The following is a 24,042-nucleotide window of genomic DNA, read 5'->3' on the forward strand; positions in this document are numbered from 1 at the left end:
TCACGTCGACGTTTTCGGAAACGAGAAGGAATCACTGAGCGCATGCGTAATGAGGCTCAAACTAACCAAAACTAAAAAAAAAAAAGTAAATTATTTATGTTTTTAAAATAAAGTTTAATAGTACAAATTATTGGTTGAAGTATGTGCAACAATCTGTGAGGCTAACGAATGTTCCGCCTCACGTCACACACGGAGTTGTTTTTTCGAAGGACCTAGGAAGTATGTCCGCTACAAAGTGTGACTGAAAGGTTTCAGCCATTGGTTTTGCCTCATTTAATTTTGATGAACTGCCCACTAGTTCATGACATAGTGAAACATGGCGACACAGAGCTACGTTTCTTGCGTCTTATGCCAGCGGGCAAGCGTCGTTAGGAAGATAGCGACGATAAGGGTGAGTGCAGCGTGGGGCCGTGTCATTGAACGCAGCATCGTTCAAAGCTGGTATGTTGATGTCAAATTTAGACGAAGTCTAGTTGACATTTTATTATTATGGATGTAATGCTCTTGGTGTATGTGTTCTGACGTCTTTCCTACGTTTAATTGAGTTATTTCTAATATTTAATATATTGCAAACGGGCGTAGCACCATATTATGGGGCCACCATACAAAAATGGGGAGGGTATTAAGGAGGTGCGATGGCGCGAAAGTGTTGTTCACTTCAATATAATTTCTCAATGAAAGAGGGGCTAGGGGACCATGAATGGTCAGGGCCCAACCGTTCTCAAGTGTCCCCTCCTGGTTGATTCCCCTGAAGTTATGAAGTGATCCATACGCCATGTTTAAAGGCCAAGTGCCATCCCTATAAACATTCTAAAATTGATATTGTAATGAAAAATACATGTAACATTAGTCACTTCAATGTCTATATGAAAAAATAAATGTGAGCGGAGAGCGCGTCATCCATGTGCAAAGTTGCAGATGTATCATTCTATGACATCCAAGTGGTCGCCATATTGGCTGCATCCTCCGTACGTGACGTCACCCGGACGTTTCCCAATGAAAACACGCAGTGCACCCTAACTATGGGAGACGAACACACCCCTTCCGACACGGAAGCTCTTTTCGAAAAGGAGAACACCACACAACCGAGGGAAGTTACCGGGGCAATATTACACTATTGTTTTGAGCCATATTCAAATGATCTGCGATCACGGCCAAACCGCCTCCCGTTCGATCCACTTGCGCGACGGAGATGAGCCATCGCGGCTCATCGCAGCCAGCCGGTGTGGCTCATTTTCAGCGCCGAGATGGCTTATCACGGACCTGAGCAGTGCTGCGTTAGGGGGCTGCTCACAGCCGCCGCAGTACGCGATAAACAACACCATCGAGCCGGGGCGCTTTACTGCGTTGTCGTTGCATGCGGCTGAGGTGAGGCAGAGCCGAGCCGTGCTGCTTTAAGGGGTTGTTCATAGCTGCCGCAGTACGTGATGAACAACACCGTCGAGCCGGGGGACTTTACTGTGTTGTCGTCTCACGCGGCTGAGTGCTGCATTGTGGCAGCGTTCTTCAGAGCCGCTGCCGTCCGGGACCCCGTCCGGTTCGCTGGCAAAGCGACGCAGCAGCCCGACGTAATGCAACGCGCCGGCATTTTGGCTAACACGAAGGAACAAAGAGCTACCTTTCCGGAGGTAAAACTAATGGAAACAAACAAGTCCACTTGAGGGAGGGGCTGTCCTTTACGTCAATTCCTGCTTCTTCTCGAAAACAAATCCCTCGAGAGGATTTTCATGGCGGGAGTTACAAAAAGCTGTATACGTCAAAAACATCTTTTGTGGTGAAAAAATGCATAGTTCCATGTTGGCTGACTTTTTTTTTTTCATTAATAACATACTAAAAATCATGCATTTCATGACAGTGGCACTTTAAGCCGGTACGCCGGGTTATGTATATTATATTTCCAGGTTTCACTTTTATTTTCATCCCCAGAGGTTGAGCGTAGCTGCAAACCCGCAGTCCAAACCGGATTTCCTCAAAGGAGAACCACACAAACGACATCCAGGAGTGACCCACCTCAAAACACTCCGCCTGCCTGAGGAACTCCTGATGGCTGCCCGCTCAATTATCCACAGTTAGTTAAGGAACCATTTTTGGTACCCTTCATCCATCCATTTTCATAGCTGCTTATCCTCACAAGGGTCGCGGGGAGTGCTGGAGCCTATCTCGGCAGTTACCGGGCACGAGGCAGGGGACACCCTGAACTGGTGGCCAGCCAATCGCAGGGCACATGGAGACAGTCACACTCACAATCACACCCAGGGGCAATTTAGAGTGTCCAATTAATGTTGCATGTTTTTGGGATATGGGAGGAAATCGGAGTGCCTGGAGAAAACCCACACAGGCAAGGGGAGAACATGCAAACTCCACACAGGCGGGGCCGGGATAGAACCCTGGACCTCAGCACTGCGGGGCCAACGCTTCACAGCTGCTCCACCGTGCCGCACATTTTTGGTACCCTGATGACTTTTTTACACAAGGAAGTTGGAACCATATTTAATTGAGATGAACATTGAACTATTTTGGAATCATAAAGGTCCCATGCCATTAAAATCCCATTTGTTTTCCCATTTTATGCATAAAATGGGTTAAAGGTTTGATATCTATGTAGTTCGTCATTTGAATCCAATAGCCATTCAACACTAAACTTTTTTGGAAAAATGAGGAGATTTAAAATTGCTGCTGTTGTGACATAGTTTTGCCAAATAATTTCCAAGTACGATCCAACTTCGTGGTTGCTCCATGGTCACTCATCGCAAGAATAATGGCAGTCACAATGCGGTTGTGTTTTGTGCCAAGCCTAAACTTTGCATCATGTGCCACACTCAGAGGAGTTGAGGAATAAATTAATTCTATTAATTTTGAAAAAAAACCCAAGCATTTTGAGTGATGTGGTAACAGGTGGCTTGCCATCATTGTTTCAAAACGATAGTAAGACGTCACATCGAAGTTGGCCAATCAGAGTGGAGCTGTTTTGCATATTTTAATTAAGAATATCAAGGATCCAGTCAGAGCATATCTTATTTATCACTCGTTATCGAAAAATCTGTTGGTTTCCGATGCAAGGTTTATAAGGCCAGTTAGACTAGATGGACAAAGGTTATCCTGGACAATTTCGACACAAATGATCTTTCAAAACCAATGAAACGACATAAAAAATGATGAGGAAGATAAGTGATGGCATGGGACCTTTAGTAAATTTGCAGGGAATGATTTTTGGTACCTTCATTGCTAGGAAAGGAACATTTTTTTTATATCCTGGATTGGCTTAGTTTTGCAAAGGAAAGGCTATTTTGATATATATTTTTTTTTTTTCGTTTTGGTATTTTAGCTGGACAAGAGGTATTTTCATGACTCACCCAGGCTTGGACCCATTTTTAATACTGTAATTTCTCGAAAATAATGTGCAAATCTGACCAAAAATATTTTCAAAGGGTTAATAGAGCGCATTATATTTAGATATGGATGAAAAATACAATCACATTGTATAGTTGTATACAGGTACATAGAGTGGTAAAAAATGTATACTTATACTGTACATTTCGATATGATATGATATTCTATGTTTATATATATTACGGTGATGTGCGCCCCTGACCTAAGCTCTCAGACCTCCTCGGGGAGCTTGCATTTTACGATCGTTAGCGAGGCATTAATAAAATGTTATGCCATAATTGAGCATTTATTTTTGTTGGGTGAAGGATTTTGTTCTGACAATTGCAGTGACCGGGACAAGCGTGTCCTTTGGCCTGTCCTGAGATTATATTATCGCTACATAAGCACATGCACAATGATTATTATTAATGATTGTTGTATGGATAGTTTAAAAAAAAAACAATACAAATACAAACCTAAGAAAATATAATGACTATGATTATTCCTAATATTCTGAGCATATGGGTAGCAGCAAATTGGTGAGTCGCGTTGTACTTTGGTAGAAGGGTTTTGCTATTTTTTAGGTAAATTTTGGGTGTGCGCATTGTACTTCAGGACACATTATACTCGAGAAATTACGGTACTTGAATATTTTAACTGGACAAAAAAAAGGGTACTTGAATGATTGAACTCGATGAGTAACCATTTTATGACCTAGATAATTGAGCTAGACAAGGAAGGAATTTTGGTACGTTTATGAATTATGCCTTACCTTGATAAGGAGGAAACATTTTTGGTATCTTAACGATTCGGCTCTGTAAAGGAAACAATCTTAGTACATTAATGACTTTGTAAGGCAAGGATGCACTTTAAGGTACCTTAATGTCTAGGAAGGAGTTTTATTGTTTATAATACCATTATATGATATAATTTCTTAGGGGCTCAGGTGCCACAGCTTCCTGACCGCGCTCGCAAGTTGACCAACTTCCTGTGGAGCCGGAAGCGAGCTACAGAGGACTCAACCTTGAGGAAGAAGGCATTGAGTCTGGAGAAGGAACTATGGGAGAAGGCCATGGAAAAAGGAGGAGGTGGGTAACTATATCTGATATAGTAGGAATATCCACAATTGTATGAATATTATTCATTTTTCTTTGTTTATTTTGCATAGCAGATTTAGATGAGCAAGGCATAGCTGACCGCATACACAGGAGGGTGTTCTCTGAGCTCCGGCGGACATTTTATCACTGGACTCCTTTGAAGTATGTGAACTCAGCACCAATGTATTCCTATGCAGATTACAAACCAAGGATTTTTGCAATGTATTTACAGGGATGGCTTGGGATGTGAGTGTAATTAATTCAGTGACCACGCTCGTTACTCAAAATAGACCTGTCTCATACTGTCTCTCCAAATTGAAATGACTGGAAATGGCATCAATATGATGTATGGATATCTATTGATATACATAACATTAGCTACAGCACCATCAGCTGCATTTATGTTAGTCATTCTTCACAGAGGATAAAAGGAAATACAGTATTGCTCTATTATCCCGCTACATGTGTTGCTCCTTAATTTGAGTTGAAATATTCATTGCTTAAAGCGTTGTAACACCATGAAAGTGATGTTATTTGTTAGCCTGTCTATGGTATTTTGCATTGTTTGGTAGAATGAAGTTAAACACACTTTACTAACACAAGGTTTTGGACATTTGAAATACTTTTACACAACGGGTAATTCCCTTTGTTTTATGTTTAGTGTGACTGTAAATTCAACAAAGGGTGCCCATAAACATCTTAAATTCTTTTGTTTAATATTTGTTGACTTTGTACAAAACTGCATAATAGCTTTGAAGTCAGTTGAATTCTATTCCTTGCCACCACACAGCGCTCGTATGTAAAATTTTTGCTTGCAAGTCAAAGCAAAAAAAAAAAAGAAACAATCAGCAAAAGATGTTATTATCTCGAAAACAAGCAAGTCGGGTCACTCGTATCTCAAAGTATCACCGTACATAAAAAAACACATTTGTTGCATTTACATTTTTTTATAGGTATGACGAGGAGCTTGGTGTGGTTTATATGGCAGCCAAGTTGGCTGGAGGGTACGCTGCTGTGAGGAGGGCTCTCAATGAGGTCCGTAAAATTTGTTAAAAATGTAAAAATCTTGTCATGTGTCATGCATACAGTAAACCCCCCTCCATCGTGAGATTTTATGTTCAAGACCATACACCCCCAAATGATCCAGAAATACCGATAGAAATATCTAAAAAAAAAAATAAAAACGGTAATTTTTGAAGAGTATTTTTTTAAAATGAAATAGCATAGGGGTCTTCAAGCTTTTAAAACAATACACACATATTTAAAGATAATATATTGAGAGAGAGAGAGAGAGAGAGAGAGAAAACAATCAAAAAATATAAAAATTAACTCATAATAACAAGGTGTTTGCTTACTTTTGAGACTATCTGCACAATATTCAATTTCCTTAACAGGTGAGAAAAAAATGTATTACACAATAACGATAAAAATGATGGGACAGGAAGCATGAACAGTGACATAGCGTGAGTTTACTGTGCTGTATTGTGACATGTTTTGGCTGTTGGTTTCAGATAAAGAAGCGTGATCCCACCTTTGCTCCTAGGTCCCTCCTAGATTTTGGGTCTGGGTTGGGAACGGTGGCCTGGTAAGTGAATTTAGGGTCTTTTCACGTGTTATTCTAAACAGGCTCCAGTTTGATCGTGGTTTAGGGAAATGAAATCACAAAGTCACATAATTTGTCTTGCAGTTCTTCTGTAATGTTTCAAGTGTGCAGTATGAACACTAACTGGTCTAAATTTACTTTTGTTTTTCTTTATTTTGTGTTGAGCCAAGCCTCTGATCAGAAATAACGTGGACCAGAATGAGAACAGGATCTTCATTCAATTTAAGTTGCATTGTGAATCTTAATATCTTAATTTTTTTGTTTGTTCTAGTTCGATTTTTTTGGTTAAAAAAATTAATTCTGTTGTTTTACAGTGGGTGAAAAGCAAGCTAACGGGACAAAAATAATACTCAGTAATTGAGTGGACTTGAGTTTAGAAAATGAGAAGCATGATGAAATAAGAGTTATGTTTTGAAATGGAGTGTTTTTAATTCTTATGATGTAGCTTTTATCAAGTTAATGTCTAAATACAAACTCTCAATGGAACGCATAAGAGGTCAAGAGTGAGAGTATTATTTTGTCACTGGATCCAACAGAGATAGTGATGAGGTTACATGATGTGGTAAATGAGACTGAGGAGACAAAACAATATTTTTAACACACCTTGTAGTGTATATACAGAAAACATTTGGAAATAAAGTGAAGCTGGATTACTTTGTGTTCACGTTGCACAGGTTTGAAAAGGTCCTCCAAGACATTGAAGTGAACTGACTTAAGACTACCTTATGAAATTGTTTTCTTGTTCGCTTTCTGGACCACATTTGTCATGTAATTCCACAGGGCATCCCACGCTTGCTGGTCTGATACACTGAATGAGCTGGTCTGTGTGGACAGCTCCGGACCCATGAACATTCTGGCAGAACGGCTTCTTAAAGGTACAGGCACGCTTAAACCAGAAATTCAAATAATATTTGAAGCGTTCACTTGATTTTTTTTTTTACCCCCCCCCCCCTGATTGTGCAGGTGACGATGAACATGCTGAAACTCACATCAAGCACATCTACTTCAGGCAGTTCCTTCCTGTTTCCCCCAAGGTGAGACTCAATCCAGCTGGACCAAGGACAATTTTAGGTACCCTTGTGGCTTCAGCTGGACATGGAACGATTATTTGGTACTTTCATTAGTTCCCTGGACCCGGTGCCCCATTTCTTACCTTAATTTTCAATCTGGAAAAGGAACCACTTTTTTCTACCTTCATGATGTATAGCCAAGTAGGGAATGATTTTGGTAACTTTTATGTTGTAGCCGCAAAGGGAGCCGTTTTGGTAACTTGATTTCGTAGCCAAGCAGCTTTCATGACATAGCCAAGTACTTATAGATTTTAGGTACCTTCATGACTTCTGCTGAAGGAGTAACCCTTTTGGTACCGATAATTTAGTTGGGCAAGGAACCATTTCATGCACATTCATGACTTAGTTGGTTGGCTTCGGTACCTGAATGACATAGTCAAGCAGGGAACCATTTTGATTCTTTCATAATTTAGCTGGCTCAGGAAATATTTTGGTAACTGGGTAACATAGCAATGCAGGGAACCATTTCTGTAGCTTTAGTGACAGCCAAGGACTTCGATACCGTCATGACATAGCCATGTGGGGAACCATTTTGGTAACTTTCATGACACCACCAAGCAGGGCACTGTTTTGGTGACTTTCATGATGTAGTTAAGCAATTACCAATTTTTTCTATCTTAATGCCTTAGCTCTGAAAGGAAACATTCTTTGTACCTTTTTGACTTAACTGGACAAGAAACCATTTTGGGGAGTTTCATTACATAGCTGAACAAGGAACAATTTTGTTCTCTCAGGTGCAGTTTGACTTGGTGACGTCGGCCTTCACGTTGTCGGAAATTCCCAGCGCACCTGAGCGGCAGGAGGCAGTTCTTACGCTGTGGAGAAAGACTGCCACCTACCTGGTGGGTATCCTAAATTAAAATACTGTCGAATAAAATAGCATACAGTTTGTTTGTTTTGTTGTTGCTAATATTGTTGTTTATTTCAGCTATTGGTGGAAAACGGCACAAAAGAAGGTCATCAAATGCTAATGGAGGCTCGAGATACTCTTTTACAAAACAAAGACAAAGCCGTCTATGACACTAGAGAGGCGTCATTGTTTGCTCCGGTATTTATTTATATAATTTATACTGCTTGTGGATGAAATATCGTCATATATCTCAATTGTTTTTTTTTTTTTTTTAGTGCCCTCACGAAGCCACATGTCCCAAACTCATGCTTGCATCTGTCGTGCCTTGTAACTTCCAGCAGATGTATATGCCACTATATGGGGTATTTAAACGTTTATGTATAACCAATGCTACTACGGAAGTTAGCATAAGATGGCTAACTTATAACACACTATTTTTTTTTTTTTTAAAGCACAACAGTCAGTCAGAAAAGTTCAGCTACCTGATTATGACCCGAGAGCGGCGGCAGCCCCCAGAGGCTGATGCGCAGGTGGTCTGGTCTCGGCTGATAGCGACCCCGCAGGCCAGGACGAGACACGTGCACTGCCGCCTGTGTTGCCCCAATGGTCACCTGGAGCACTTGGTGGTGACCACCCACAAACATGGACGGTGAGCTGGGGAAGTTAACTGTTGAGTGCTAATGCTCCACTCTAGAAAAGTGGGACGTTTGATTTATCCCACTTGGGTTGTACTCGTTAGGACCTCAAAGCATTACAGGCGAATGTAAACAACAAAGATGGCTCATCACATGAAATGTTTAGCTTTGTTCGTCAAAACACATCTTGACCTCCAGCAAACAGATATAAAAATCATAATTTTCTTTATTTATATAAGTAAAGGAATATCATGAGCATTTCTTACATGTCACCAAAAAAGATAACCCATCACTGATTTGATCACAAGATGGAATAACGTAATAATAATATGGGATACAGTGACATCGTCCTACAATATTTTATTGCAGTAGTCTAACTGTGCAATTGTTGAAGATCAAATTTGTCTTGGAGTCTGATCCTGGGGTTTCATGTCTCTACCACACTGCTGACATGTTTTTCTTGAACTTTTTGGGCTGTCAGATACTTACAAGAATGTTTAAAAATAAACCAGCTGTTGCATTCAAATATAGTGAACAAAATGGTGACAAAGTAAATGGAGCCGATCAATCGGCGAATTATGACAATGGAGCCGATCACTCGGCGAATTATGACAATGGAGCCGATCAGCATCCATTATCTGAGCCGCTTATCCTAACAAGGGTCACGGGAGTGCTAGAGTCTAGCTCATCAGCCTGAAATGCTTTTCATTGGTCGATACTAATCAGGCCAACTAGATTGGTGTAGTCGAGTGATTACAAGCACTTTTGTTGAATAACTAAATAAAGATATTTTTGTAATGGTAAAATTATGTTTTTCCATAATCTGTCTCCATGGCAGTCACCATTGTCAAATAATGTCAGATTGAAGCAACTCAGTGAAGTTGGAGTAGATATTTTTTCTGATGTAGTCATAATTTGGTCTTGGACCTCACAGTTTGAGTGGCGTTCCAGTGGATTTTTACTTGTCAGAGTCTGCAAACTCAGTTTTGTGGAATGTAGCATAAATTAGTTTAGTTCTAGGTTCCTAAAGCACAGAGGCAGCATGTTACGGAACAGGTTAGAATTGATCTTGTAATGTAGGAAATAGTCATATTAACTTGCTTGGTGTGTGTTGGAAGTTAGCATTTTTATGCTAACTTCCTCAGCATTAGAAATGTTCAAATAAACAGCCTTTCCTGATGAGGCAATTAATTTTTTGTTTCTTTCCCATTTAGAGATGTGTATCGCTGCGCCCGTAACAGTGCATGGGGTGATCAACTTCCTCTGGTTCAGCACACCGATGACCAAAATGATGAGGAAACAACATGCTAATAAAGATCCAGCAACATCCTGCTCAAAAAATTAGCATTGCCTTTCTTCATTACAACTTTTTCAGGAATACGCTTACCCCTGCAAGTCATGCTAAGGAACTCTCCGCTAACCTGCTAATTTATACCTCATACCAAGCACTTTAGATGCTTTTTAAAACTCAGGCTAATGTTAGCCTTAAACTGCTAGTTTTTAACCTATGGTTAAAAAAAAAAAAAAAGCATTAATCACGTTTACACATCTTAGTCAAGGAATGGGGAAAAAAATGGCAAGATGTCCCCACAACTTATGCTAAGAAAAATGCCGTAAACTGCTAACCTAAAATGTAAGCGCAGGAAGTTTGCATTACCATGTTCTTCCAAATAAGAGTAACAACAGCTTTTCTTTTGTGTCTGTGAATGGGGGTGAGATGGTGCCCCCTTATATTCAATGCTAACGAAATTAAACTGCTAATTTGCGACTCATGCTATGGAAGTTAGCATTAACTTAGCATTGAGGGAGAAATGCCAACATTTGGGGTAATACAGTAATCTATTGTGCACCCAACAACCTTTGCTATGCAAGTTAGCATTAACAAGTTTACAATACATGCTCAGAACATTAGCATGAAAATACCAATTCATAGTTCACGCTAAGGAAGCTAGCATTCTCTCACTATGACTGATGCTAAGGAAGGTAGCATTAATTGCTTACGACCCTGTAATAAAAATACAGCTCTTCAATATTTTTTTTTCCTTTTATGCAGTATGATCGTGGTGCAAAATTCACTTTATCCATCAGTGGAGCTAAATGTGTTAAGGAAGTTAGAATCATCATATTTCTTACAGTACATGAACAACCAGAGTTGTTTTTAACAGTTATACACTGCCCTCAGTTAGTGGATTTGAGGTTTTCTTCATAGTGCAATTTTTTTTAATTAACTGGCAACAATTTCTTTGAGGGCTGATGTTAAATCTGGGTACTTGTACTGAAACCCAGTCTCCAAAGTCCTCCTGGGTACCACCTTCTGGCCCTGAGCCAATATAACGGCTCTTTCTGAGCCCATCAGGGTGTTAAGCACGAAGGCGGGCACGGGGAATATGGTGGGGCGACGAAGCAGCCGCCCAAGCTCCTTGGTAAACTCGTAGTTGGTGTTAAGAGCGGGTGCCACCCCATTGAGGACCTGGGGGGACGAGGGTGGTGCACCAGAAGAGGAGGCCTCCGATAACGGCGTCACATCGGAGGGTGGCACCAGGGAGTGGGCGATGATGCCAGCCAGGTCCGACACATGGATCCAAGGGAAAGGCTGTTGACCAGAGCCCAGGGTGCCGCCCAGGCCCAACCAGAAGGGGAGCAACATCTGCTTCATGGCGCCGCCATCACGGCCCAACACTGCCCCTGGTGGAGGTAGGACAGAACAACAGGGTATGTCAAAAGAGCAGCCGTGAAAAGCTTTTTCTTTTTAAATATAATATTTTTTTTTGGGGGGGGGGGATTTCATGATTAGTGAAAACAAAATGAAATATTTGCAGTGTATTAAATGTTTATATTGATATTTTTAAGCTGTATTATCGGTGTCATTCATATATATATATATATATATATATATATATATATATATATATATACATACATACACAGCTAAAAAGGAATACATGGATGAAAAACAAAAGCACATTTAATTTTTCGTAATGACTTTGGGAAATTACATATTTAAAACAAAACAAATAATTGAGCAGGCAACACCGCAAAATAATATAAAATTTATACATTTAAAAAGTGAAACTTATTGAAATAATTGGATATACACTACATGCATATTTATAAACAAGAGGTGTGCACTTTAGGGTCCAAACATTTTTTTTTTCCCCCGTGTGTGCATCTGTGTGAAAAGGACATCTATAAAATTAAGTGTGTAATATACTGATGTAATTTCCTACATACCAGGCCTGACGACCACTTGCTTAGTGGTCTTTGTCACACTTTCTGGAAGCAGTGCAGCTGCTTCCCACTCTTTCACCAGTCTGGAGAGGAAATCGAACGGTGTCCACTCACTGTCCTCAGTGTATTCGGCTGTCTGGCTGGGCTTATAGCACGCTGCAGTCACAAAATAAGAGCTACTAGAGGCTGAAATATGAAATTGCATTTAAAAAGGGAAATTGAATAACAGAATTTGAAACTGAATAAAAAAAATGAATCTGAATAGTATCATTTGAAATTGAATTCCAATACACTTGAAAGTAAATGTAAGATTTTTTTTATCTGCAGTGAAAATTCCAATTATATATTTTCACATTGACTTTGAATTGACTCTGGTCATATGATGCATTCTACATAGGGTTAAGGAAAAATGGTATTAGGGTTAAAATACCATTGCTAGTTAGAAGATAAGACTTTCTGGAGAGTCCTTATGTCACGTGATTAAAAACAAAGGTACTGATTGGCTGAAGACTAGATCTGTGTTTAACTGATTGATTGCTATTACAGTTCCTGAATGTCTGCCACAGCTCATTTGAAATTGAATCAGAAATAATCAATGTGAAAACATATCATTTAAATTTCGAAATCTGACACTTTCAAAGGAAAATAAATCAATTTCAAATTACGCATATCAGGTTCAGTTTTTAAATGCAATGTTTCAAATGAAATAACACATTCACATGATGTTTTTGAAATTCAGTTTGTCAATGCAATTATTCAAGTGTAGAAATTCAATATAATTGATTAAAATCCGGTACCTGCTGGCACATATTTCAGCGCATTAGATATGCTCACTAGCATTTAGCAACGAGACAAGTTGGCACCAAATAACTAACCAACGCCTGACACCAGGACCCACGAGTGGGGAGGACTGGGGGACGCCGCGATAGCGTCAGCCAGAGCTTTTGTGCTGTCGATGCGACTGGAAAACAAATCCTTCTTATAGCTTTCGTTCCACCTGAAACACACACAAAAAAACAACTTTTCTTTATCAATACGGGATTATATTTAGTAATCGTGTTTAGTTCTATTTTGAAAAATGGGGGTTATAATTAATTAAGTGCCGAGGAGTGACTGCAACAATTGTAACACAAATTCTATTGCCATGGATTTTTTTTTTCTAATTTGTGTATTACTCCTAGTTGTGTTTATATTACACAAAGTGACAGTTACTCTCAGGGTTAGGGTTACGAGAGGAACCATCGCCCAAACCATATGACATAGACAATTCATGTGCCATCGAATTGCAGGTGGTTCTCATTTCTATGGTGCAAGGTGGCAGTAATGTTACGCTCACCATCGCAGCGGGTTCATGACGTTTTCTCCTGCTAAATTGACGGCACCCTCACACGGCGGAAGGCCAGAGGACTCCAACTCACCCTGGTAGAAAACAGGAGGAAAGAAAAAAAAAATCAATTTGTGATGCATTCAATGGCAGACAAAATGTGGAAATAATCCCATCCAGAACACCGTACCCATGTTATCCTCCCGGGACCGGGGTTGCGGGAGATCACCGTGACTTCATGACCTTTGTCTCGGAGTAGGCGAGTCAATTCACGACCCACAAAACCAGATCCACCTCCTACAAGGAAGTCATAAATACTGTATATGATATCGTTTTTACTTTCCAACTGCCCCTGAAAGCAGAACTTGCTCCACAGTAAATGGTGAGGCAGGTGGACGGATAAGCACATGATGACATTTCCATCACGGACTGTCCTTGAACGTAGCACCTAATTTAGATTAGACCGTAGATAAATTAACATTTGTGAAGAAAACTGAATTTCGACCGTCCCTTAAGGCAACATCAGCAAGGTAACGTGTCAAACTGCGCGTGCGCAAAACACATGCTTACAAAATTAGTTATCTGTATGGAAAAAAAAGAGAAGACGCTTTCCCAACATACACGTTTTGTAAGGCTGACTAATATCCATGTACAGTAATGTGATAATACGATGGACGTTGCACAATTGGTGCACTTACAGTCTCTGAATGCTAACAACATTGAGCAAGGAGTATTGGGTCACATTGACCTTTCCGCCACTGGATAAACGTTTTAAATACCCTGAAAGTATACATACCTATGACGACTCTCATGATAAATCAAACACGGTAGTCCAGTGTTAGTGTATAACTGTCCAGACGTGGCGTCGATGTTGCATATATCCAACCCCCTCAACTGCTCCTTGCTTTTTGGACTTGCAATGTGCCGTAGTCACGATAGTGACGTCATTTTGTAGTGTCAGAACCTAGAAAGTTTTGTACAATTCCGGGTTTGACCGTGCTTCTTTTCCCAATACTGAATACAATCGACATTTGTGGACTAGAGCAAATCATAAATTGTTTGGTTATAATTTCAATATAAATATCTGCTTCAATTCCCCCCTCTTATTCTCCGTTTAATATTTGGGAAATACCGACATCTATTAGAATAGTTGTACTATTTTTTGGATAATAAATTTCTGTATTCCGAAAATTCTCCTGCCTAAAACAGGACATTACATATTTTAGCTTCGGGTTAACACCTTGGTGAATCGTAGCAATTGGTTTGGGCATGCGCAGTTGGTGACCAACTTTTTTTTTTTTCTTAGACTATCTTCCTACACAGATTGAGAAAAAATTGATTTTCCCGTTAAATCACGCACGAATTAGTATGTCATATAAAATATGCAGAAATTAAGTTTACACTGATATTTGGGAGCTTCATTCTCGCAAAATAAGACGCATGGAACGGACCGAAGTAACCGGAACTTTCGTCCTTTGAGGTCAGTTTTTGTTTTGTTAAATCAGTGTTCTCTTCTCTCTAAATCAAATGGTTGTGATACGAGCTAGTGCCACACTATTGAGCAGAAGTGGGACCAATGCATTGCTTTGCAAGTCATAAGTACCTCAAATTTTTCCTCTAAAGTACCAATTCGTGACATGTAAATCCCGAGTCGAGTCGCCAGTGGTGATATGCTTGTCCCGAGTTAGGTCGCAAAGTCCTCCACTTTGAGTTCCAAATCCTTTCTTACTCATTTTTACCAACAAATTGTCAATATATTTTAATATAGGTATTTGTCTCATTAATATCAACCTATTATATACTGAATTCATATGTTGAATATATTAACAATCCTTATTTATCAAATCAAATGTTATAAACAATTGCATTGAAGTTTTATCAGAAAACTTTTTGGACCTTGAAAGCCAATCGTCAAGGGGTCACCTTGTTCATTGCTTTTTCCAAAACGATAGTAGGGGTTCAGTTATTCTATAAAAATGTTATGCTATCACTGACTTATTATCAATTTGTTTGTGAAATGACAGCAAACAGACCTGTCACAAATAAGAATTTGCATCCAGTGGTGCTGCAATTAGTGTAGTATTATGCAGACAATTCCATTGCAATATTTAACTATAAGGAAAGGGTAAAAAATTCATTGGTTGAAGAGCAATTATGAATGCACAAGAAAAATATGCTAACTTTCACTTAAATGACCAATCGGTTTCTTCTTTTAGATAATCAACAGCATATTTCTTAAATTCACATGCAATACTGCATTTTGCCTACAAACATTTCTAGTGAGGCAATTTCAAAGAGATTTCTGTTTAAACTTGGCATTTCTTGTATGAAAAACATAAGGCATCAATTTAAAAAAGGAACACGAGTTTGTCATCTAGTTATACAGGTGCAAGGAATGAACACAGGCTTCCATTAAAAGTTTTCATAACTGCTCTTCTCATGTTTGGCCTTCAATAGCAACAGTGTTGACTCAGCTTTTGACCCCACTTCAAACGCGGTCCAAGGTGCACCTTTTCCTCAGGTAAAAGTGATGTTTGTGGGTGAGCCAAATTTGGCAAAGCAGTTCGGCAACTCATACTGGCAGACTATTTCTAAGGGCAAACTTTAAAAGATTCCACTTGCTAACGGAGCACTTCAAAAGCTGCTTTCGTCTACTTTGCATACCACATCGGCCGTCTCGCGGATGTAGAAGTAAACGGCTTTTAAATGGCCTTCCGTTGTAGTGGCTCACATGCTAGGATGATATCAAGGTTCACGCATGTAAAAGAAAGTGTTAATTGTTTTCCATTGTAGTGACTGATTTACAACTTTATAGTCAAGACCTATGCCAATAGAATAACTGTCGTCTGTAATGATTGATTCACAAAATTTACATCATGCATAAAAACAAAGACTGAAGTTGTCTGTCCAGTATAGTGACTGATGAACCACTTTTTCAAAAGTGTGCAACTTTGACATAATGTAAAAAAGCAGGGTTTTTTTTCTTCTAAAAAGCTGTCCACTGTAGTGACGGAAGACTCAGTTTTGGGAAAAAAAACTGTCAACTGTAGTGACTGATGCACTACTTTGCTATCATGGAAGAAAAACTGTTTTTTATTGAAGTTCTGTTGTTGTTTTTTTGTGTACAACTTTTGAAATGCTGTCAACTGAACTGACTGTCTGATGTGCAACTTTGAAATTAAAACCAATGCAAATGGAATACAGTAACTTCCACTGTAGTGGTTGATCCACAATTTTAACATCATACATGAAGTGACTATTGCCCGGTTGTAATGGTAACCCGAAAAACTGATAAACTGCTTCATTCCCGAACCCTGAACCACAACCATCTAGATTGATTTCACAAGACACAGGAAAGGAAACCTGGTTTTTATTATCTGGAGCGGTAAAACGTCCACATGACTTGCTCTGTTGATTGAGGGGAAGACGTGACTAATGACTGTTGGACAATAGAACACGATTACCCCCAGTGGTGGTTAGAAACATTGCTTGTGGATATTGAAATCCCAAGTTTCTAACACACAAACCTCCAGGAATGTTGTAATTGTACACTTTGATGTGTGTGTTATTAATCTTAGTTCATACGTTCAGCTACAAGACTTTGAGGACTGTCCTCTTGATTTGAAGCCAAACAGTACAAAATTATGTTGTATTGAACAATTAGTTGATTTGCCAAGATTAAAGTGTAGACAATCAGTCTATATGGTTGATCTATGAGTAAGGGTACAAAGTTGGGAGTATTTTCAAGTCAATGGACATGGTCCCCTGACCCACGTGGTTCGGGCCAGGGCAAAACTTGGGATGGTGACTTGGCTTCCTGGCCTTTACTTGTCTACTGCCAGACAATCAGAGAAACTGCTGTTCAAAGTACAATTTACACTTCAAGCCAAGCGAGAGTTCTATGATTTACCAGCAGGTCCATGAAAAAGGCAGGAAGAGAAACGGTTGCATTCTCCCACAGAAGTGTCAGAATGTGGAAAATTAATGCCCGGTACTTTTTGGAATAAAATACTAGCTTCACACAAGTTCCAACTTTGCACCAGCACAACATGCTGCAACCTATTCATGCACATTTTTAGTCCAGCCACACACAATTTAAAGCTCAAGTGTCATAAAATGGATGATTTTTGGTATATTATTAATGAAAAACCCACAGCCAATATGGTCCCATGTGTTTTTTCACCACAAAACATGATTTTGACGTATACAGCTTTTTGTAACTCCCGCCATGAAAATCTTCTCAGGGATTTGTTGTTGAGAAGAAGCAGGAAGTGATGTAAAGGACCGTGGCGCCCCCTTGTGGACTCGTTTGTTTCCATTAGTTTTACCTCCGGGAAGGTAGCTCGTTGTTCCTTCGTGTTAGCCTAAATGCCGGCTCATTGCATTGCTGGACATTGCTTGAATACTCGGGAGAATGGAATTACCCTTCATAAGTTTGAAAGAGACCCTGTTCGTTGTGAAAAATGGATTGCACGGGTGCAGAGGACGAGAGCTTTGTGGGTTCCAAATAACAGGTAGGTGTGTATGCAGCTACTAAAAAAAAAAAAAAAATAGTTTGGGGCGGACCACGGAATCGGTCTCTCTCATAACGTAGCAAAAGATCCGTGTATGAAATGTGTTGATGTGTGCGTCGCCCAGCCAACAATGTCTCACTCAGCCTGCAACATAGCTCGACTCCACCCCCTCCTCATATAGCACGGCGGGCCCAATCTCAGCCACACTGGCTGAGGCGCCGCGTTTGGCAGTCACATCTTCCGCGAAGGCTGCGCGTCGAGTGTGCGACGGGGGCGACTCTGAAGAACCCAGCCGAGAATGTGTTACTCAGTCGCGCGCGAGCATGAAGCGCGCCGGCTCAACTGTGAACACAAAGCAGCACCGCTCGGCTCGTCATAAGCCACACCGGCCGGCTGCGATGAGCCGCGATGGCTCTTCTCCGCCGCAGAAGTGGATCGGACGGGATGCGGTTTGGCCGTGATGGCATATCATCTCATCTCAATATGGCTCGAAACAATAGTGTAATATTGCCCTAAGGGCTCGAAACAATAGTGTAATATTGCCCCGGTAACTTCACTCGGTTGTGTGCTGTTGTCCTTTTCGAAAAGAGCTTCCGTGTCAGAAGGGGCGTTGGAAAAATCCGAATATCTCTGTTGTTCGGCTTCCATAGCAGCAGGCACTGCGCGTTTTCAATGGCGGAAGTGACGATGATGTCAAAGACAGAGGACGCGACTAATATGGCGACCACTTGGATGTCGAAGGACACTCAACTGCACAACTTTGTGCATGGATGACGTGCTCTCCGCTCACTTTTTTTTTCTCGTGTAGACATTGAAGTGACTACTGTTATATGTATTTTTCGTTACAATATCTATTTTTGAATGTTTATAGGGATGTCACCCCCATTTTAAACACAAGTGAACTAAACCAGAAGTAAACACAGGCGTTTGCCTCCTGCTCGTTATTATCCAAAATTAATTACTTTTTAACCCAATACATGCTACATGAAAATATGCTACATCGCTAAGAAAACTGCTGTTTTAAATAGCGAACCACTTCAGTGACTGTTGCCTCCTGTCTTGTTTCCTTTCAGTCTAGCATGTCCCCTCAAGTGCAGCTCCTTCTTCTCCCGAGCGCCCGCTGCCTTTTTGACAAGCCCGTCCATGTAAAGGTGGGCGGTCTGGGGCCCAGGCAGGTGGTCACCCTGAGGGCCCGGGCTACCGACGAGCGAGGGGTGGTCTTCCGATCGGCAGCCATCTATCGGGCGGATGACGGCGGACAGCTGGACCTGTGCCGAGACGCCGCCCTGTGCGGCACCTATGAAGGCGTGGAGCCCATGGGCCTGTTGTGGTCTATGCAGCCAGATGTCCCCCACAAGTATTTTCATTGGACTAAGGCACTGAGTCCTCATGTGGTCAAGTTCTCGGTGCACAATGGCGTGGACGTGGAGAAGGAGGAGCAGGGAGGTGCTCTAGCAGAGGCCACCAACGAGAGGGTCCTGATGGGGGAGGGCGTCACACGAGAGGTCATCCATCTCGGAAAGTGTAGTGCAGTGTTGTTCACACCACCAGGTGAGAACCAGGCTTCTTCATTTAAACTCCAGCCAATGTACTTTCAAAACCTACTGAGAAAACATAATCCTTGTGAGGATAAGCGGTAGTGAAGATGGTTGTTTTCAATTGACTTTTTCACTATGAGGTTTGTTGTCTTGCCATTTTTTTTTGTTGCGACTTCATATAAATTTGACATCTTGTTGTTGAGAACAGGCTCTCCATCAGGGTTTGGATACGCGAAACATTCTTTCTCTTTGCAGCTCTCAGTCTTTGATTGTCACACACAAATTTCAAAAGTTGAAACATGTCGTTGAAGATCTGAGTGGCAAATCAGAAGGGGGGTAACGCCCTTCACTATCTCTGATTTGTTTGGCCACCATGGGTCCGATGTGTGTTTAGTTTTTATTGCAAGTGTTACAGAAACTATCATTTCCCCTCAAATGGCGTGCTCCACCTGTGCGACCTCATTTTTTGTTTATCAGCACATCTTTGAGAAATTAGGGCGCATTAGGGACCAAATACGTTGCACTCTAGAGCCCCGCAAAATGCAAGGACAATCTTGGCTTGATTTGATGTGACTACCGCAGGCAAAGGACCATTCCCTGGGGTGCTGGATTTAGCCACCTTTGCGTCCGAGAAGCGAGGCAGCCTGTTGTCCAACAAAGGCTTCGTGGTCCTGAGCATGCCAGTCTTCTACGACAAGCCCGCCAACATCAAGCACTTGGAGCTGGACTACTTTGAGGAGGCTCTGCGCTTCTTACAGCAGCACCCCAAGGTGACCACACCATAAATCAAGACCCGTACGCTTTCCTTCACCAATTATTGATAGGTTTCCAATCCGCCATCTTGTGTGTCATCGAGGTCAGAGAACACAGGTGATAGGTGAAGCGTGAATTTTTTTTCTATTGTTGATTTAACCGATTGGTTGAAGAGTTATGACGTCGTAGAAAAAGGGAATCCTGGGACTGTGGTGATGTCATCGGAAACCTATCCATTCTCAGTCAGTACGGGTCGGAAAGAACACACTTCCAGTGTTATCATGCTCAGCACTGGCTCTCCTCGGGGCTCTGTCCTGAGTCTTCTGATTCACTGCCAGACATTTTCAAAGCAGAGTTCGCCATATTGCCAACCTTTTTACAGCATCTTTAGAACCCACAGAATTATCTGTTCTGTGACAATTTAAGAACTTACCAAAAAAAGTACACGCTTGTTTCACCAGGTAAAAAAGTTATTTTCTACCATTTTATAGTCTTTACAAATCAGCAGTAGCAATATGTTTCATCAAAAACACCGGTTACTAATCAAAACATGGCAAAAACAAGGTATTTGCGAAATGAAACATGTCAACCGGAGCAGTTATTGTTTCTGTCAATATTTTTTTATTTTGTGACACTTCAAGCTGTAAAACAGCAAAAGCAAGTCTGAGAAGGGGCTTTTGATGGCAAAAGAACAAATTTACAGAAATGAATAAAATTAGGAAACACACCACAATTGACTCCAGCATGGCTGAATGATGAACATGAGTGGCTTTTCTTTTTTATTACATTGTATTCATCATTCACCATGTATTGCTTCATCTTTTCTCAAGAAGGCAACATACACTTTCTTCAACCTACCGTGATGCATGCAGTACTCAGTTTCTTCTTCTTGTCCTTTCGGCTTGTCCCGTTAGGGTTCGTCACAGTGTGTCATCAGTTTTACACCGGATGCCCTTCCTGACACAACCCCTCTGCATTTAGCCGGGGAAAGAATCTTATAGCACCTGGTATTCCCAGGCGGTCTCCCATCCAAGTACTAACCATGGCTGAACCCGCTTCGCTTCCGAGATCTGACGAGATCGGGCGTTCTCACGGTAGCATGGCCGTAAACTCATGCGGTACTCAGTTTATACCATACATATACATATTATTGTATGTTCAAGTGTGAGTTCCCTAAACTTGTCTGACTTCATTTGTTGGTCTCATAACTGACGTGACAATTACCGATTTACCTCCCAATCTTTATCTTCTCCTCAAAAGCTGTGCTGATCCCAAATCAATGCAATGCCATTATCCACAGGGATCCAAACCCTAACCCAAATTTGACCCTAATCTGGACTTCAACTCCAATTAGAGATCCTAACCCTGGCGTTGGTATTATTGTGGTGTCACTGTCTGTGAGCTGTTGTTCATGTGCTTCCAGGTAAGCAGTTACGGGTTGGGGGTGATTGGGCGTTCCAAAGCGGGTGACATTGCCCTATCCCTGGCGTCCTTCGTGCCCGGCGTACGTGCGGTGGTCTGGATCAACGCCTGTAGCGCCAACATTGGAGCTCCTCTCCACTACCGGGGCCAACAGATCCTCTCCCCATTGGCCGGGGACATGACCAAGATCATGCCCACCTCAGACGGCACCAGAATCATCAAATTTGGTGTTGGTGACCCCAATGGCGAGGAGAACCGTACCAGTCGGATCCCCGTGGAGAAAGCCAATGCACACTTCCTCTTTCTGGCTTCCGAGGATGACCTCAACTGCGACTCCCGGACCTACATGGAGAGCATGGTGACAAGACTCAGGTGGGGAGATGATGTAACAAAAAAAATTAATTAATATGTCTGTAAATTAATTTGAAGCTAAAATATTTTAACTTTACATTTTGTCATTTATAGTTTAGTATTTGATCATGACTAGTCAATCTGCTGTTTAATAGGTTTTATTAAATTGTTTATTTTACTAATATTTTTATATTAGGTAAAATCATTTTTTATAACCTTGTGCTCATTTTCCAATTTCATTGTATATATTTTCATGATAAATCAATACTAATAAAGTACATCTTTTATTTTGTGTAGTTTTTATTCTATGTAAAATATTGTTAATTCAGACTTGTTTTTCTCAACAAAAATAATTTTGTTTTTAAAAAAAAAAAAAAAGCAAGGTGGCTCAGCTGGTAAAGCGTTGGCCTCACAGTTCTGAGGACTTGGGTTTGATCCCGGCCCTGCCTGTGTGGAGTTTGCATGTTCTCCCCATGCCTGTGTGAGTTTTCTCTTGGCATTCTGGTTTCCTCCCACATCCCAAAATCATGCAACATTAATTGGACATTCTAAATTGCCCCTAGGTGTGATTGTGATTGTGGCTGTTTGTCTCCATGTTCCCTGCGATTGGCTGGCAACCAGCTCAATGTGTACCCCGCCTCCTCCTCTTTGACAGCTGTGATAGGCTCCAGCACGCTCCGCAACCCTCGTGAGGATAAGCGGCAAAGAAAATGGATGGATGGATGAAAAAAATGCAAATCAATTCTGAAAATTGACATTTTTCTCCCTGAAAACGACCAAATTATTCTTGTAAAATGCTGACTTTTTTTCCCTTTGAAAAATACATTTTCTCAAGCTTATAACTTTATTCGAAAGAAATATTACTTTTGTCATGTAGGATTTTGACATTTGAAAAAGAATACTGTATTGACTTTATTGCGAAATTATTTTTTTCTATGATCTCAAACTTTTGGCTCGTCCCCCCCAAAAAAACAAAAAACATCTTTTTTTTTCTCAATTGACTCAGGCGGGCCGGGAATGAGAACGTGGAGACCGTGTGTTACCCCCGGGCCGGTCACCTCTTGGAGCCGCCCTATGGGCCGTACTGCCCCTCTGGTCTGCACGGGTACCTGCGCAAACTCGTCATGTGGGGCGGCCAACCCCGAGCTCACGCCCACGCTGAGATGCTCGCTTGGAGGAAGATGGAGGAGTTCTTGAGAAACCGGCTGAGCTTCCGACACACCAACACGAAAGCAAAATTATAAATGATTATAAACGTTTTTTTTGTTTGTGAGTTTTTAAAAGAAAAAATCTGATGTGCAATGCCAATTTCTGGAATCAACTCGTATTTTATGTTGTTTCCGTATTTTACTTTACTCTTGGAAAAAATACATTGTTCTCCCAAGATTTACTTTATTCTCGAAAAAAAGACTATTAAAAACTCTTGAAATAGTTTGGATTTTTTTCTTCAGAAAGTAGGTTTTTATTCTGTCCCACTTGAAAAAATATTCTTGAAAGATGTCTTGAAAAAAAATACTTTTTTCTTAAAAATAAGATTATCCTCCTGTCATTTGAGCTGTTTTCTTATTATGAGTATTATTTACATTGTTATTTTTTAAAAGATTACTCTGGATTGTCTAATTGTTTTTCCTTAAAAAAATCTGAATTAATTCTGGTAAATTTACAATTTCCTAGAATCCTATAGTTTCACAAGATTTCAGTCTACTTATAAATGCAATTTTGTTGCAGAAAATTTTGGGGATAATTTTTTGAATTTACGTTTTGATGTTTTTGATGGCGTATTCAAATAATTCTCTGCCGTACTGTAGCATTTTAAAATTTGGATCATCCTGTATTAGCTCTTTGTAGCTGCAGGGGTGCAAATGAACTTATGCCATAAAAGTAGAAGATGTGTGGGTGTGATGATGCAAACAAGTTGTGTTTCTACCCACACAACTGTTGGATATTACTTTATGACTTTTGGTGAGTTGTCGATGGCTCATTAATTGTGTTTTTTTATGTGCAAATGTTTCTGTTTGTAAATCATTTTGCTGTCTTCGAATGGTCGAAATGATAAATTGTTGTTTTCTGATTGTCCGTACCATGTAAACAATGCTTTGAGATTTATCTGACTTGCTCAATTCTTAAGGAATCATTTAAAATGTGATGACTGTTTTATATTGAAGTTCATTTTGAAAGAAAACAATTCTAACAATGAACTGAACAAGATTTTTTTTTCTTCAATTCAAACAGGCCATTTGTTTGTTCTGTTTAGCTAAATATTATATTTGTACTCAACCTACTACAGG

At 40.5% G+C, this 24,042-nt stretch overlaps 3 protein-coding genes and 1 pseudogene across 7 annotated transcripts; 2 read left to right on the forward strand and 2 right to left on the reverse strand.

Moving 5' to 3' along the window:
- The first annotated feature begins 151 nt into the window (after positions 1-151).
- On the forward strand, positions 152-9,965 carry mettl17 (methyltransferase like 17). 3 transcript variants are annotated; one of them, XM_061839981.1, is made up of 13 exons: positions 152-391; positions 1,927-2,068; positions 4,308-4,457; positions 4,538-4,628; positions 5,420-5,501; positions 5,978-6,051; positions 6,850-6,944; positions 7,033-7,103; positions 7,874-7,981; positions 8,068-8,187; positions 8,265-8,351; positions 8,442-8,638; positions 9,839-9,965. In XM_061839981.1, the coding sequence occupies exons 1-13, from the start codon at positions 317-319 to the stop codon at positions 9,933-9,935; spliced, it is 1,389 nt and encodes a 462-aa protein (XP_061695965.1). In that variant the 5' UTR covers positions 152-316; the 3' UTR covers positions 9,936-9,965. The 3 variants fall into 3 exon arrangements, with proteins under 3 accessions (XP_061695965.1, XP_061695966.1, XP_061695967.1); XM_061839982.1 differs by having other exon boundaries at positions 4,541-4,628; XM_061839983.1 differs by having other exon boundaries at positions 301-441.
- A 177-nt stretch (positions 9,966-10,142) lies between these two features.
- On the reverse strand, positions 10,143-14,111 carry sdr39u1 (short chain dehydrogenase/reductase family 39U, member 1). 2 transcript variants are annotated; one of them, XM_061840016.1, is made up of 6 exons: positions 13,973-14,111; positions 13,367-13,473; positions 13,189-13,271; positions 12,728-12,849; positions 11,856-12,008; positions 10,143-11,309 (listed from the first exon to the last, which is right to left on the reverse strand). In XM_061840016.1, the coding sequence occupies exons 1-6, from the start codon at positions 13,986-13,988 to the stop codon at positions 10,849-10,851; spliced, it is 942 nt and encodes a 313-aa protein (XP_061696000.1). In that variant the 5' UTR covers positions 13,989-14,111; the 3' UTR covers positions 10,143-10,848. The 2 variants fall into 2 exon arrangements, with proteins under 2 accessions (XP_061696000.1, XP_061696001.1); XM_061840017.1 differs by lacking the exons at positions 12,728-12,849; positions 13,189-13,271; positions 13,367-13,473; positions 13,973-14,111 and adding an exon at positions 12,650-12,707 and having other exon boundaries at positions 11,856-12,038.
- LOC133511249 (acyl-coenzyme A thioesterase 3-like) lies at positions 13,515-23,949 on the forward strand. Of its 2 annotated transcripts, none has more exons than XM_061839999.1 (5): positions 13,515-13,706; positions 18,764-19,241; positions 19,811-19,998; positions 21,405-21,775; positions 22,761-23,949. In XM_061839999.1, exons 2-5 carry the CDS (start codon positions 18,770-18,772, stop codon positions 22,996-22,998), a joined length of 1,269 nt encoding a protein of 422 aa, XP_061695983.1. In that variant the 5' UTR covers positions 13,515-13,706; positions 18,764-18,769; the 3' UTR covers positions 22,999-23,949. The 2 variants fall into 2 exon arrangements, with proteins under 2 accessions (XP_061695983.1, XP_061695982.1); XM_061839998.1 differs by lacking the exon at positions 13,515-13,706 and adding an exon at positions 14,518-14,656.
- On the reverse strand, positions 20,974-21,092 carry LOC133511603 (5S ribosomal RNA; annotated as a pseudogene).
- Positions 23,950-24,042: the final 93 nt, after the last annotated feature.

Source organism: Syngnathoides biaculeatus, chromosome 13 (genome assembly GCF_019802595.1).
Source record: "Syngnathoides biaculeatus isolate LvHL_M chromosome 13, ASM1980259v1, whole genome shotgun sequence".
Classification (NCBI taxonomy): Eukaryota; Metazoa; Chordata; class Actinopteri; order Syngnathiformes; family Syngnathidae; genus Syngnathoides; species Syngnathoides biaculeatus.

Excerpts from the sequence above, each read along its gene's own strand:
- mettl17 (XM_061839981.1), top strand. The coding sequence starts at position 317 with ATGGCGACACAGAGCTACGTTTCTTGCGTCTTATGCCAGCGGGCAAGC. Across the intron at positions 5,502-5,977 it reads TGAGGAGGGCTCTCAATGAG|ATAAAGAAGCGTGATCCCAC; the intron begins GTCCGTAAAATT and ends TGTTGGTTTCAG. Across the intron at positions 7,104-7,873 it reads TCCTTCCTGTTTCCCCCAAG|GTGCAGTTTGACTTGGTGAC; the intron begins GTGAGACTCAAT and ends TTGTTCTCTCAG.
- sdr39u1 (XM_061840016.1), bottom strand. Across the intron at positions 12,850-13,188 it reads GTCATGAACCCGCTGCGATG|GTGGAACGAAAGCTATAAGA; the intron begins GTGAGCGTAACA and ends TGTGTGTTTCAG. Across the intron at positions 11,310-11,855 it reads GCAAGTGGTCGTCAGGCCTG|GGGCAGTGTTGGGCCGTGAT; the intron begins GTATGTAGGAAA and ends TACCTCCACCAG.
- LOC133511249 (XM_061839999.1), top strand. The coding sequence starts at position 18,770 with ATGTCCCCTCAAGTGCAGCTCCTTCTTCTCCCGAGCGCCCGCTGCCTT. Across the intron at positions 19,999-21,404 it reads TCTTACAGCAGCACCCCAAG|GTAAGCAGTTACGGGTTGGG; the intron begins GTGACCACACCA and ends ATGTGCTTCCAG. Across the intron at positions 21,776-22,760 it reads AGCATGGTGACAAGACTCAG|GCGGGCCGGGAATGAGAACG; the intron begins GTGGGGAGATGA and ends CAATTGACTCAG.